The sequence below is a fragment of the Verticillium alfalfae genome, genomic scaffold, assembly GCF_000150825.1.
Source record: "Verticillium alfalfae VaMs.102 supercont1.1 genomic scaffold, whole genome shotgun sequence".
Taxonomy (NCBI): Eukaryota; Fungi; Ascomycota; class Sordariomycetes; order Glomerellales; family Plectosphaerellaceae; genus Verticillium; species Verticillium alfalfae.
Window position 1 is genome coordinate 3,385,303 of NW_003315038.1, and position 14,322 is coordinate 3,399,624.

Below are 14,322 nucleotides of genomic sequence, written 5' to 3' on the forward strand. Positions count from 1 at the left end.
GATGAGAAAGGCCCATATACCTTACGACTCTGCAGGGATGGGAAGAGAGAGAGTAAGTGACAGAAAGAGAGGGGCAGAGAGGGTGGTGGTCACCACAGGACGGCATCACCCGACAGATGAGCAGCTGACCGACTCGAACGTCGTGATGATCTCCATGGACTTGTCTGCGAGTGCTGGGGCCCACGGCCACCACCCAATGACGCACGAGGAACCACCCCAAAACGGTCGCGAGAGGGTGGCAGAGATGACGCTTGAGTCTGGCAGCCCTGCATGCGTCTGCTTTGTGCCCCCCGTCTGCCTCTCGTCTGCCGGGACAGCACACCACCACATCACGGCCGCCCATGCCAGCCCTGTTCCCAAGCGCGAGCCGCTTCGAGGGAGGAGGGAGGGGGTCAGACGTCAGGCATAGGCGGATTCAGCCCACTCATGGGTCCGCGATGGCTTCTAGCGGGAGAGTCTACTGTAAGGACGATGTGACTTATCGACACCGCCGACACCCAGCTCGCTTGATGGCGGCGAATGGGAAGGTCGCCAAGCGGCCTGGACGTGCGGTTCGGACTTTGGGCAGCCCTACCCTGGACCCCTGAGCCTGTCCGGGACGACAAGGTAGCTAGCTCGAAGCTCCGATAATTCTCTATTTGCTGCTGCGGCTGCTGGGAGCTTGGACAGCGTTTGCTACCCGTTTCTTTTTGTTTTTTGGGGCATGCCGAGCTTCAGCCTTCGACGCCACGGGCGTCTTGGGCGTCGTTTGGCCTGTTCAAAACATGTCGTGGTCGGCATGCCGGTGCCGGGGCCTGGTGTGTGGTCTGAGGTGTGAGGTGTGAGGATGGCCTTGGCTATCAAGCCCTGGGTACATTAAGAAGGCGCCGTTGCGCCTCCTGTTTGACGAAGGTGGATGGAAGGTTCCTGTCTCTATGCATGTCTTGCTTCTCTCTCCCATCCACGCTGGCAGTTTCTCGTGACGTCCAGACCATCCAGTCATCGTCCTAGCCCTGACCCGATTTGCCAAGCCAACAAGTCGTCTCGAAGAAAGCAAAGACTAACCCACCGCCGTCATGTCTTCCGACAACCTAAAGGGCCTCAACACGAGGACGCATCCTCACGTTCCGTCCTGGTTCTTCATCGTTCAGCTCGTCGTCCTCGCCCTCGGCCTCGGCGTCTTCATCGCCTCCGCCTACAGCCTCTCCTTCTTCGACGGCTATGGCTACGCCGGCGCCTACTCTGGCTCACCGGGCTTCCTGCTCTTCGCCGTACGTCCCCTCCCATTGTAGCCACCACCACCCAAAGCACACGACTACATCATCGAGACCAGTGACTAACACCAGGTTACAGGCCCTCCTCATCTTCATCGTCGTCGGCAGCCACATTGTTCTCGAGCGCTTCTTCTCACAGTGGTACTTCCGCCTCGCCTTCGTCATCGGCTACGCCTTGACCATCATCTTCCTCCTCTCCGCCTGGGCCTGGGCCGCCAGCATTGCCAGGCTCTTTAATGGCGACGTGTGCGACGCCTTTGGCTGCTACAGCAATGACGGCAACGGCTACGGCAGCGCCATGGCCGCCGGTGCCGCCCTCGGCGCTTTTGCATGGTGAGCTCCCGCTCTTTCACCCCCCAACCCCCCCTCGTCTTTCTTGTTCTCTTTCCTCTCCTGCTCTCTCTCCGAGCCTGCAGAGAGGCGACATGAGAACCACCGCATGACCGAGCCGGCATGCTGACCGCTGCAGGGTCCTCCTGATCGTCCTCCTCGTCTTCTACATTCTCGCCTCGCTGAAGGAGGGCCGCGGCGAGGTTGCCCCCGCCGCGACCGCCGCCGACGCCGAGATGGGCCACGTCAACAAGGAGGCCCACCAGCCGTCCGTCGCGGCCCCGACGGAGCAGCTACCCCAGCAGCAGTACCAGGAGCAGCAGCCCTACCACCAGCAGCCCTATGCCCCGCAGGACCAGACCCAGCAGTACGTCCCTCAGGAGCAATATCCTCCCCAGCAGCAGCAGTATCCCCCTCAGCCGCAGCAGCAGCAGCAGCACTAAGGTGCGTGCTTCTCTGAGGCGCGGGGCGACTACTTGGCGCCGAAGGTTCCGCCCTCTTGGATATGTCAAGCGGTAAGGGCGAAATGAGACTTTCGGGTTGCCCTTATGCTGGAGAAGGATATGTTCGTAGAGAGGAGAGAGAGAGAGAGAGAGAGAGAGAGCGAGAGAGAGAACGGCTCGTTCTCGTTCCCAGATTTGCCTTGGTGCTGCTCTGCTTCAAATGGCGTACTACAAGATACCACTCGTGTTTACTCTGCTTGGGATACCCAGGTACTTTAATATTACCATGATAATTCATGATAGACGTCTACCTTGCCCTTCTTGACTACGACCGAGAGCCGCCTCTGTTGAATTTCCTTTTGCTGTCTCATGGCCAGACGATTCACATGTGAGGTCATCAGATGACTCTACTGGCTTATTTGCAACGGTCTTGTTTGAAGCAGCGAAGGCGTCTTGTGGATTTCTCATTCACCAGAAACCTGGTACTCACTGGAGTGATCTGTATGTGAACAAGTAGTTCATTACGTTTTGGCAGGATCGAGTGATTCAGACGATATCACCACAAAGCACGCATCACATGCAACTGTGATTCGCAGTTGTAGTGATCGCAAGTATCTGTGAACGGTCGCAGTCATGAACGGGTGCAGTTATGAACGCGTGCAGTTATGAGCGAGTGCAGTCATGAATGGATACAGTCGTGAATGGGTGCAAAATTGGGTATCTAGCAAAAAGTTCAACCTCCTCTGAAAACCATTAATTCAAGCCATTTCCCGCAGTCTCTCGCAGTCAAAGACCTAATGCAGGCCAAGCTCTCTCCTTTCTTCCTGGATCCCTCATCGGCAACGCTCCCTGGATCGCATCATGCCCTGTTTATCTTTCATCTGCCCCATCTAAAAGTCATCCTCGGGAGGCAGCAGCAGATCATCGGGGTCGATGCGGAAGTCCGCAACAAGATCATCCCTAAGGCCCTCGGGCACTGCGTCCCACTCCTCCTCGCTGGCGCCCTGGTTCACGGCCCTCGCCTTCCAAAAGTTGCGCTCGGCCTGTGCTTGGGCGAGATCCTCCGTCAGCCGGTTCACTCTGTTCTGGCGTCGCTGCCTTCCGCGCTTGGCAGACTCATTATTCTTCTTCTTGTTCCATTCCTTGACTTGCCTGTCAATATCCGCATTGGCCGCATCGATTTGCTCCTTCTCCCACTCGGGCATCTTAGAATGCTTGCGCCGAGGGGGCGTTCACTTCGGGGGATATTGTAGTGGAGCACGTCGACCATCTTAGGGGCACGGCGCTTTTGGCCAGGCTCAAGCTTGTTCATTTTTCTCTTTCTGATCTTTTTGCCCCTTTCCGATGCATCGTCCCTTTCAGTGGCCACCGGGACCTTGTCCTTGTTGAGAATGGCGCGAATTTCGCTTTGTCGAGTGACACTATCAGCCTCGGGCACACTGTCACCCATGAGGCTCTCAAAGTATGTCGAGGAAGGCACGCTGAGGCTCGTCTCCCGAATTTCCTCTGAGTAAAGATCCTTGGAAGTGTTCATCTGTGCTTGTGCTTCTGTCTGAACGAAGAGATCCAGTTCTGAAGGGTGGGGGTCGAAAGCCGGATTCAAGTGTAACGGATTGCTAATGGCGTTACGGAAGGTGTTGTTGAGAGGGCTTTGAAAGGAAAGAGGGACGCTTCCAGCAGCTTCGTATGGCGTTCCTTGGGGCGCTCCGGAAGGTTGTGAGAGTCCGGAGTCGGGTCTTCCACAAGGCATGTTGCATGAGGCAGGTAAACCATGGGTTGAAATTGAATATACGCCAGGAGGCAAGAAGTTGTTGATATCAGCATGGCTGCCTGGGAAGAAGCTATTGTCAGAAGGGATATTTAGCCCGCTTGCGTCGCTGTAGAGGCTATCAAGCACCTGCTGGGGATACGTGATCGAAGCGGGCGGCCCAAGGGGGCTGTTCAGAAGGGCCATGGGAACCGGGGAGTTTGGCACCAGTTGACGGCCGCCCCCGGCAGGAGGAGGCATTTCGGAGGCCTGGGAGCTGCTTGAACTGGGTTGATCAGGCTGGCCCCCATAAGCTTCGATGCCGAGGGCGGTCACCATGAGCTCGCGTTCTTCATCGGTGAGGAGTCCGTCGGGTTCCCCTGGTTCCACCATCTTGAAAGACGACACCTGATAATGGATGTCTGTTAATGAATACTCAAAAGAAAAAATGTGTCACGAATATAGCGTGTGAAGGATGGAATATGGGTAATGTTTGATAGAGAAGAGTCTCTCACCTTTCGACGCAGCTTAAGACGTTGGTGTGCGGAAGAGCAAGAAGTAAAATCTCGTGAGTCGAAAAGGCAGTGATTCATGTCTAGAACAGGCGTTGCTCCAGAGCAGACCTCTCCATGGGAAGGAAACGAAGCACTGGCGAGCCTCTAGAAAGGGGAAAGGACGACCGGATAGTCCAAGGCTTCTGCCTTGCCTACAGTTCAGGAAAGCGTGATACTATGAGAGCTGTTCCTTCTTACACTCCTAAGGATCTTACACACTGCCTCTGTTGAGCCATGCTTGTGCATTGCACGCAACGAGAGAAGCACGCGACCAAACCCTGGATCTATCTCGGCCTGCGCTGGCATGCATGGAGAGACTGCAGGCGAACGACGTCCAGCCCATGCTGTTTGGACTTGCAAGATGCACTGGAGCTCTGGACGCGGCGTGTCCTGACACGACGTTGGCACCCATGAGCAGCATTGCTGCACAGGTGTACTGCAATGTGAGCTCGAGGTGAGCAAAAGGGATGGACATGTTCATTCCCACCCTCTGTGTTTGCTCACAGGGCAAAAGTACCCAGCAAACTAATGCCCATCGCAAGATCGCAAGACAGCTGAATAGCGACTGAATGTATTGAAGACGAAGTCTTATCTCGTCAAGCTTTCACACGATTGACTCTCGACCGCATTGAGATTGATAGAACAAACTTTGTCCGACAATTGCCCGATGACAAGAGAGGTAGCCTTCAGGGCTCGTTGGAGGTATGCTCCGATAGAAAGAGTTCATAACGGGATTGGCCGAGGCTCAGACAAGACAAACCAGACCAGCACGTTTTGTGGATTCTCGTATTGGATCGCCACACGATTCTTTCCCCACCTACCTTTCTCGCCTCGTTCGGTGAGGCACCAAATCTACCTTGAGCTAGGATCGTAGGGAGATAGGCGATGTAGGCGGTCTTGAAGAGCGACCTCCGGTTTCCGAGGGCACCACCTGCATCATGCCCGACTCAGGAAGGCCAACAGGAATAACCAATATGGACGGACATGACTCGTGCTGGTGGAATACTGACAGTGTTGTCATGCGCGAAAGTCTCGGGTTCAATGCCACTTTGTGAGCACGAGCGCTCTGGCATGGACGAACAGCGCGTGCTTTGGATGCTTTTCGCGGTGGAGAGAGGAGAATAGGAAACCCGAAACCGAGGGCGGAAAGGGGGGCTGTCCATAGTCCACTCCCAAAGGCAAGATCCTTGCAGAGCGACCCGATACTCTAACCATATCCATCGCAGCCAATAACCAAACGACCACTCACATACAAGCATTTCTTCACAAGCTCAACAACGCAACGAGTGGAAGCACGGACGGAGCGCTTATTGCGCCCTCGGATCACTATTTTTTTCACTGCTTTCTGACCAGGGCGAAGAAGGTGGAGAACCCTGAAGCCGCGCATGATGCCGGAACCAGGGTCCCAGAAATGGCAGCCAAGCCCTTAACCACGACCGGGGCTAATATAGTACATTGGTCCTATTTTCAAGTCCCAAATGCTGCTGCCTATTGTGGGTCTTGGTCCTCAACCTCTGTCCACAGCGGGCGGTTTATAGGATGTGGCCTCGCCGCCGAGGACCCTATCGTGCCTGGCTCGTGTGTTTTGGAGGTCGACAGCACTAGATCACTACCGCAAAGATGCTCCCTGTGGTGCCTGTCAGGGTCGTCCGACTTGGAGCCTTGTGCGTCCTCATCACAGTGACCGTCTTGACAACGAGTTACCTGCTCCTGAACCGTCACCATGGCATCGATGACAAACTCGAACTGCTCGCCTTCACCGACAATGGCACCGCCTACGCCGTCCATGACACCCTGACCCCGTCCTGGACAACCGAACAACTCATGCCACGATTCGCTTATGTCCAGTACGCGACGAACGTGGAGTATCTATGCAATGCGGTAAGGGCTGCGCCTGTCGACCCTATGCAGGGAAAGCGGAATGTTCTCATCTGACAATCGTGTAGCTCATTAACTTCACCCTGCTACGTCGTTATGGTGCCCAGCATGATCTCGTGCTCATCCACCCCGAGAAGTGGGCGCAAGGGACCTCGAGACAGGCAAAGGCGATTCGCAATCTGAAAGAGGCACATCCCGAGATCCAGCTTCGCCCCTTTGGCGTCCTCTCCACGACCAAGGGCGATGTCACATGGCGTGACAGTCTCACCAAGTTCCACGCCTTTGCTCTGACTGACTATACGCGCGTTCTCGCCTTCGACTCGGACACGCTCGTTCTCAACTCGATGGACCACTACTTCCTCGCGCCCCTCGCCGCCGTCGCCGTTCCACGTGCGTACTGGCTGACGACAGCCGCCTCTCCCCAAGACGAAAGTGAGGGTGTGCACGAGGAACAGGGCGGTGATAGTGGAAGCGGAAGCAGCATCACCGGCAGCCCCAAACCAACGGCCAAGCCCAAGCCGAAGCCCAAGCAGGCCCCCTCGATCGCCCAGCAGGTCCTCGGATCGCACGTCATGCTCCTCGAGCCCGACACGAAGCGCTACGAGCGCATTGTCGATAATGCTGTCACGACGGGCGACTTTGACATGGAGGTCGTCAACCACCTCTTCGCCGACAACGCCATGATCCTGCCGCACCGCCGCCTCGCCCTGCTGACGGGCGAGTTCCGCCACGCGCCGGACGACCACGCCGCCTACCTCGCCCCCGACACGGAAGAGGAGTGGAATGCCATGGCCGAGGTCTCGCGCTCGTACCTCGTCCACTTTAGCGACTGGCCGTTGCCGAAGCCGTGGAAGTCGAGGACCCAGGCGCAGTGGGACGCCGCCCTGCCCGCGTGCGACGAGAACGAGCCGCCCCGGGATGACAGGCCAAAGTGTGCCGACAGAGTCATGTGGACGGGTTTCTATGACATGTACGATCAAATGAAGGGCGAGGTGTGCGGAGTGCTCACCTCGTAGAGTTGGGTGGGTGTGTTTCTTCGAGGTGTTGGTGTTTCATCTGGGTAGCATTTGAATCATGTATACATGGCGCAGCGGATCTTGGATTTTCGATTTGGAAAAATAAAAAAAGTTATGATACTTCAAACAAGACGGTTCCTGGTGGCAGGCACAGCCATATTGACCTGGTAGTTCATGAGCTGCCGTTGACATTGTGATCATCGTTTCATGACCGATGTCACAGCGAGGGCAGTGGCGGGCCCGCGGAAGCTCGATATCCCGCCAACTCCGAGCCCAATAAAGGTGTGGTGGCTGGTCCCGGGGCCGGACCGATGCGTAAACATCAGCCTCGCAGGAAGGGGCTTGCTTGCGGCTTGGCCGTGTACACCAGCGTTTCTGGGCAATATACATGGTCAGGCGCTATCATACCGTTGAATTCTTGGGGGCTAAAGCCGAGGCCCCGCGCCTGTTCCGAACGCACGCCTCTATTACAAACGACAATGGTGCCATGGCCAATTCTACTCAGGCGTGTTCCGGCTTACCGAATTGGCAAGTCAAACGGGGACGAGACGTCCAACATGGCTGTAAACGGAAACATACTGATAAAGACCGTAAAATCAAACGTTACAGGCACCTCCGGCTGTTCATAGTCTGGTCCTTTGATAGTAGGTAGGCTGTGGCATGTAGTTCCAGAATTGTTCGATTAAACATGTCCTTCTTCGCTGCCGAGCAGAGAGAGTCACAGTCACCTTGGCCAGGGAGCTTAGGATGACAGACATACACTTTGACCATTGCGAGTCGAACTCATAGTAAATTACAACGCCTCATTATTGGTAGCTCTATGGACTTAGTCACACAGCAACCGTCATTAAAAACTGCACGCATCGTCCACACGACGCTTACACGCTCAGCATCAACGCTGCCGCCACTGCGCCCAGGCCCCCGACGATCCCAGTCCGGAGGGTGCCGGCGGCATTGTCGTCGTTGTTGTTGTTGTTGTTGCTTCCGCCGTTGCTGTTCTCGTCGCCGCCGTTGTCGCTGCCGCCGTCGGTTGCATCACGATCAGGGACCTCATCGGGATCATCGCTGCCCTGCACGACACTCGAGGCGCGCACGCAGCGCAGCGCAGTCGAGTCGTCGCCCCACTTGAGCACCACAGGCCAGACGTTTGTCACGGCCACGGCATAGGCTTCCTGCGCGGCATCAGAGCCCTCGGCCTCGGCACCGCTGGCGTGGGCGAAGAAACGACCCGTCTCCGTGATGTTCTTGGGGACGCCTGCGAAGCGTTAGTCAAAATTGTCGGGAGGGACCTGCATCAGATTTAAACTTACGGAACGCCCAGCTGGAGACATCAGTCGAGATCCAGTCCTCGCAGCTGCTGGGCACTTCGACATCGCCGCTACACGCACCGGCCGCCTCGAGGTCCTTCTTACACGCATCGCTCAGCTCCTCGCAGCTGCCGTCATCGCCCTGCGCGTCCCGCGTGGCATTGGAGCTGAGGCCCCGCCAGATGGTGGCGCAGGCTTCGCCTTCAGGTGCAATGCCGTTGGGCGAGGCAAGGCGAGGACAGTGAGCTTGGTAACATCATCGTCCGCAAAGGAGCCGGAACCGGCGTCATCGAGAGACAAGTCGGCGGCAACAGATGCGAGACCCCAGGCGCGGCGCCGTGTGCATTTGATGTGTCGTTGGTCCCAAACCCGGGACCGGCAGCAAGTTTTGGCGTTGGTTTGGGCGAGGGCGAGGCCAAAGAGCCCGAGGCCAGGGAGTAAGGCGGCGAAGCGTCCGGCGGACCCTGTGGAGACAGAAAGAGGCCCCGGCGAGGGCGGCGAAAGGGCAGGGATCGGATGAAGGCAGCCCTGTTGCGTGTGTGGGCCCCCAAAGGGGGGGGGGGGGGATAGTTGCTAAGTTTGATGGCTGTGCTGGGTGGTTTAAGTCTCTTTGGTGACAATCTTGCCTATCGTCTGATGATGTCGTTGTTGATGGACCATTGATATGGAGAGAGATCAGACGGAAAAAAGGAGAGTAAGATGCTGGAAGCGCAGTCGAGCAGCATCCGGAGCAACAGCTGATATATGTCGGACGACATTGGGGCCAACCGCTCGCTGCGCAGCCGCCCAACAACCCATACATGGGCACAGACACGGCCAGCCAGGCACAGGGAATTCGGTTCCGAGAAGCCAAGGCCTCAAGCGGGCCATCGCCATCGTGTCAAGCCCTCGACCAGTGCCGCCAAGCGCAGCACCTTGGCGCCATATACCCCCGGCGCTGCGCCGTCCGATTCGGCGGCAGAAGCAAGCACGGGTCTAAAGTGACGTAAAGCTGGGGCCCGGCCGAGTTTTCAAGGGGGGCTCATGTCGGGAGCTCGGGGCGTCTGGTGCCTGGCGGCGTCGGGTAGTTGATGGCCAGACGCACAGGCTGGGCCAATGTTGATGGGGTGATGGCAAACACGGCAGACCTGCGGGTGGAGTGGTCCGGTTGATGTTGTTGCACGATAGGACGCCGCGATTGACAAGGGAGCAGGCTGTTGGAACCAATGTTTCGGGTCTTTTGGCGTCCAGGCTTGGTGTGGCTCGGCATTTGCATGCAGCTGACAGTGTTGGTGTGAAGGGAGAGACCTGGTTTTTGATTCATCTCAGAGGACGAATACGAAAGGAGGTGCAGGAGGCAAGAATCACTTCCATTATGAAGCTCGGTATAAGTCGGCGAGAAGCTCACACCTGCCCGCTTGCTATGTTGCCGCTTCGTACCTTCCAACCTTAGCACGTACCGCAAGGTAGTACCTTACCTAGGCGCCCAGGTAAGTACCTGGGCAAGGCACTGTACCTTACCTCACCTAAGGCAGGAGGTAGGTAGGCGCACATCGAACAAAATGACGGCCGACTCGAAGGAGCACACATCTTGTCGAAGCCATCCGCGTGGACTTGTTCATGACCGTTGGTGAAATCTCTGAGTGCGGTGAATAAAGCAAGGAGGTCGCAAGCCGATATGACTGTCTCACTTCCCCAGTCTTTCATGCGTGACTGATCGACAACACTACCACTGTGCCCAGCCGGACCTGAGAGAAACAACCAGGCCCAAGCCGCCGAGCATGGCCGACCGACAACTGCACATTGCAGCTCAGAGGAAGCGCCTTTGCACATGGGAGGATTGGCAGCCGCTGGGTGATAGACCTATCGTGGAAAACTCTTCCTTTCCGGCTCCGTCTCTATCGGATTATACCATCTACCATTTCATCTATCGGATATACTGTACTGTACTGCTACCAAAAAAGCTGTCAGCGGCAATGCGCGCTGCTGCTGTTCCGCCCTGTCGGGGTTGACCCGTTGAATGCTACAATGCTTGCCGCCGCCCCCTGAAAAACGCCGTTGAGTGCCGATGCAACCATCCTGTCGTCATCGTGTTGAAAAAGTTTTGTGTAAACAAACACCAAGATGCAAGAAAAAAAAAGAACGTCCTGAGGGAGGCTCTCAAGATCTCTATGCCCGCCCCAAAGGCCTGCCCAGCCGGTGTGCTCATGCCAGTCCCTTCTGACTATGGCTCCTTGTCTCGTCCATCTCCTTCCAGATGTACTCATTGAAATCATCCGCGTTGTCGAGATACAGGTGATGGCCCGCCTTCTGCACGACAATCACCCTCGCCGAGCCATTCTCCCTCCGCTTCTCCTCGGCCGTGCCCTCAAGCAGCGCTCGCCTCTTTGCTGCTTTGAGTTTCTCCTCGGACGCCAGACCGCCAGCGACGTCCATCCAGTCGTTCTCGCCGTACATCATGACGATGGGAATACCAGTCTCCTTGATCTTTTGCCCGTTCTTCTCCACCGTCTGCCGGCCGACGCCCTCGATGCGGTCGATGATGGGGCTGCGCGCGTACGCCCCGGGCGCGAGGATGTATGGTAGCGCGTACTCGCCGCTGCCCTTCTGCCGAAACACCGAAAATGCATAGTCGTGCAGAGAAAGCGCCTCGGCCGTCGGCAGGTGGTTGAAGCGGCGTGACGTCCAGCCCGAAACGATGCGAGGACCCAATGGGCCACTGAACCGCACCACACTAAAGGGCGAGACGTTGGCATCCCAAAGCCAGGCGAACCAGCCGGGAAGCGGTCGCTTGGGAGCATTGCTCGAGTTTGTCGCCGTCGCGCTCTTGACGCTCGCGTTGGCATGGTTATGCGTGTCGTTGACGACGCTTTCTTGGTCCTGCGTAAACTCGTTCTCGAGCGTTGACGAACCCGGCTCCGGCATGGCTTCGTTGACGGCATAGGGATCCGAGGGCACACCGACGGGGGATGCGAGAATGAGCTTCTTCAGGTGGCCGGGGTATTTGAGGGCATACGCCACAGAAAGGTAGCCGCCCAGGGAGTGACCGATGAGGGTAAACTTGTCGATATTCCTGGCTTTCCTCCACTCCTCCAGTGCATCGACGAACCAGGCCTCCGCCTCGTCAATCTTGCCCTGCTTATCTTTGGCGTGCATCTTGAAGGGTGGCCTGGTCGAGTTACCCATGCCGAGCATATCTAGCGCGTACAGTTTCCAGCCTTTGCGTCGTGACAGGGGCTCGAAGTTCTTGTAGTAGAAACCCAGTCCGGCGCCGTAGCCATGCAGCATGACGAGGTTCTCCTCGACCTTTTCGCCAACACGCTCGACGGAGTATTCGTTGAGGGCACGGTTCTGACCCGAAAGGTTCACCATCTGGGTCTTCCAAACGCGGGGCCCGAAAGGGTCGGACTGATCGGCGGGATCGATGGTGGCATGCTCGCGGGCGTCCTTGAGGTAAGGGATGTGGGCAAGGACGTTCCGTTCGGCGGTCGAGGGGCTGATACTGGACCACTGCAACTTTGTTAGAAACCGTTTGATCTTGACGTTCACATACAGCTCGGTGTGCGACGCAACACTGGTGGCGATCGACGTACCCATTGGTAGGCAGCTTCTTTGTAGCCCAGAGGAAAGTAGGCAAAGTTGGGACGCGACGGCTTGGCCTTGTCGTCGACCGTCTTCTGCTGTGCCGTTGCCATCGTCTGGTGGGTTCTCCTTTGAATCTTTCTCTGTTGTGCGAGTTCGTCGATGGTGGGGGCGCGAATGGTTGAGGTACTCGTAGTTGTCGTTCCGACGATGGACGAGGCGGCAGCGAAAGTAAGTCGCGACCCGTGCACGACGGCAGATGCTGAATGATGCTGTATCATACCGGGTGGCGAGCGAGGCGGGAGGGCGCAACGGGGTACTTGTAGGTGAGGAGAGCGGGTTTCGACTCGGAGACGGGGGCTGCGGACAAAACGGGGGACCGGGCTTGACGGTCGTGCCAGTCCGATATGCGACAGAATGCGCGAGACAGGGAGAGGCAGTACGACAATGCGCTCAGTAAGCACTGGCACGAATGCGGATGCGACGAATGGGACTGCAGGTTTGGTCCAGTAGAACCCTGCCAACAAGGGCGTTGACTCTCGCACTCGGATTTAGATAGCAGTGGTGACGCACTGGATTGCTTCCTGGGGGGCCAGAAGATGTGACTTAAGGTGGCCCTGACGATCTGGGTGGATGGACTTAAGCAGCCGGAGTTTGGGGGGGCGCGTCCGGTTGGGCGGGCTTTTGAGATGGTCCGTATCAGTCTTGTAAACAGGGGGAAAAAGTAGCCGAGCGTTGCGGAGTTTGCGGTTAGGTTGCCGGAGATGGCTTATTCGAAGGGGTGAGATATGTATAGGAGTGTAAAGGGAGTCAATGTCGGACGCAGAGAGTATCAAGCCGCGAAAGAGAGAGGAGGAGAAAATACAAAAGCCAGGTTGCCATTGGGACATGGGAGGCGAGGCAACCACGCGCACTTACACGGTTTTCGGCTATGTTGAGCTTTCGTTGAGGATAGCGGTCAGATGCGCAGATTTACAGGGGGGGTTAGAGGGGCAAGAGCGGCTAATGCGGGCCAGACACGGCCCCATAGTACAATACCTGCTGTATGTGGCTGCCTGTACCTGGAGCGCGCTCTTTCCCTCTCAACGATATTGCCCCGATAGTTACCTCCTCTGGTTTGTCCGCTAGCGCTGTTGCCAAAGTCATTCCAGGCCACAGCATCGGGAAGGATCGCCCAACATGACGCAGTTGGGTGGTGGGCAGTGGGCAGGCATTTCCAAGCAGCACCTGTGACCAGCTGGCCGAGCAAAATCCAGTGAGACAAGGCGGGGCTCCGCGGGCCTGGAGCTTCCCAGCTGACTGACATCTGATCCTGGATCCAACCCAACCCACCATCTCCAAACTCCAACACCGACACCAGACATCCGCATTCATCAACGTCACGGAATTAACGCCCCCAGATGCCTCAATCTAGCCGTAGCTGATCCAATGCCGAGTGTCAGCTCACTGCATTGAAAAAAATATAGCTCGCCTGCCAATTTCGGCTCGACGTTGGTCGTCCCGAGACCGCCCCCACGACCTCCATTTCCCTCCCTCTCGACAAGTCCTCAAGAAGCCCCGGCACACCTCTTCACATGGCCGACGACGTCGATTCGGTCGTCAAGGGAGCCCCTGCGCCTGGAAAGCATGCATCCGATAATGTCGGGGGCACGAGCGGTGTTACGACCAACAATGGCAAGCACGGCGACCCGCTGAGCCACACCCCAAGCTCCCCCTCCATGATCTACCTCAACCTCCTCGTCCTCGAAGCTTCTCTACGCGCCCAGTACCTCGAGCTGCGTGCTCGACGCCGCCACCATACCTTCTTCTTTGCCATACTGTCACTGTGGATCGGCGGATTCGGCTATGCCCTGTTCTTTGCGCCACGCGAGGACGGTGTTGGCGTAGGAGGGTCTGTGTACTGGGGCGTTGAGACGATTGAGAAGCTCTGCTTTATGGGGGGCATCATGACCGCTATTCTGGTCTGGGCCACCGGTATCTGGGATCGCGGTATCCGCTGGCCCAGACGCTGGTTCGCCATTTCTAATCGTGGCCTCCGCGGCTTCAATGCGAAGCTCGTCATCATACGAAGGCCTCTGTGGGCCGAAGTTGGCTCTACTGTCGGCTTCTTCCTGACCTATGGTCTTTTCTCCCACACGGCCAGTTCGTCTTATCGCTACATCGATCCCTCAATTCTGCGTGCCGTCGAGAAGGAGCTTCGCCTCACAACCGAGAAGCATCCCGCCCTGCCCAT

General features: G+C 57.0%; 6 protein-coding genes across 6 annotated transcripts in view; 3 read left to right on the forward strand and 3 right to left on the reverse strand.

Annotated features, from left to right (window-relative positions):
* Positions 1 to 914: 914 nt before the first annotated feature.
* On the forward strand, positions 915 to 2,026 carry VDBG_01021 (predicted protein; the record flags this gene model as incomplete). Its single annotated transcript, XM_003009292.1, has 3 exons — positions 915 to 1,250; positions 1,333 to 1,586; positions 1,723 to 2,026. 3 exons carry the CDS (start codon positions 1,056 to 1,058, stop codon positions 2,024 to 2,026), a joined length of 753 nt encoding a protein of 250 aa, XP_003009338.1.
* Positions 2,027 to 2,916: 890 nt separating this feature from the next.
* On the reverse strand, positions 2,917 to 4,166 carry VDBG_01022 (predicted protein; the record flags this gene model as incomplete). Its single annotated transcript, XM_003009293.1, has 2 exons — positions 2,917 to 3,240; positions 3,294 to 4,166. The coding sequence occupies 2 exons, from the start codon at positions 4,164 to 4,166 to the stop codon at positions 2,917 to 2,919; spliced, it is 1,197 nt and encodes a 398-aa protein (XP_003009339.1).
* A 1,781-nt stretch (positions 4,167 to 5,947) lies between these two features.
* VDBG_01023 (glucose N-acetyltransferase) lies at positions 5,948 to 7,221 on the forward strand (the record flags this gene model as incomplete). Its single annotated transcript, XM_003009294.1, has 2 exons — positions 5,948 to 6,208; positions 6,274 to 7,221. The coding sequence occupies 2 exons, from the start codon at positions 5,948 to 5,950 to the stop codon at positions 7,219 to 7,221; spliced, it is 1,209 nt and encodes a 402-aa protein (XP_003009340.1).
* An 878-nt stretch (positions 7,222 to 8,099) lies between these two features.
* VDBG_01024 (predicted protein) lies at positions 8,100 to 9,404 on the reverse strand (the record flags this gene model as incomplete). The annotated part of the gene is made up of 3 exons (XM_003009295.1): positions 8,100 to 8,476; positions 8,532 to 8,774; positions 9,329 to 9,404. The coding sequence occupies 3 exons, from the start codon at positions 9,402 to 9,404 to the stop codon at positions 8,100 to 8,102; spliced, it is 696 nt and encodes a 231-aa protein (XP_003009341.1).
* A 1,308-nt stretch (positions 9,405 to 10,712) lies between these two features.
* VDBG_01025 (abhydrolase domain-containing protein) lies at positions 10,713 to 12,370 on the reverse strand (the record flags this gene model as incomplete). Its single annotated transcript, XM_003009296.1, has 2 exons — positions 10,713 to 12,017; positions 12,101 to 12,370. The coding sequence occupies 2 exons, from the start codon at positions 12,368 to 12,370 to the stop codon at positions 10,713 to 10,715; spliced, it is 1,575 nt and encodes a 524-aa protein (XP_003009342.1).
* A 1,293-nt stretch (positions 12,371 to 13,663) lies between these two features.
* Positions 13,664 to 14,322, forward strand: part of VDBG_01026 (conserved hypothetical protein) — a gene marked incomplete at both ends in the record, with an annotated part of 1,335 nt that continues 676 nt past the window's right edge. Inside the window, one exon of the mRNA XM_003009297.1 lies at positions 13,664 to 14,272. Coding sequence (XP_003009343.1) covers positions 13,664 to 14,272 — 609 coding nt within the window. The remainder of the gene's footprint in view (positions 14,273 to 14,322) is intronic.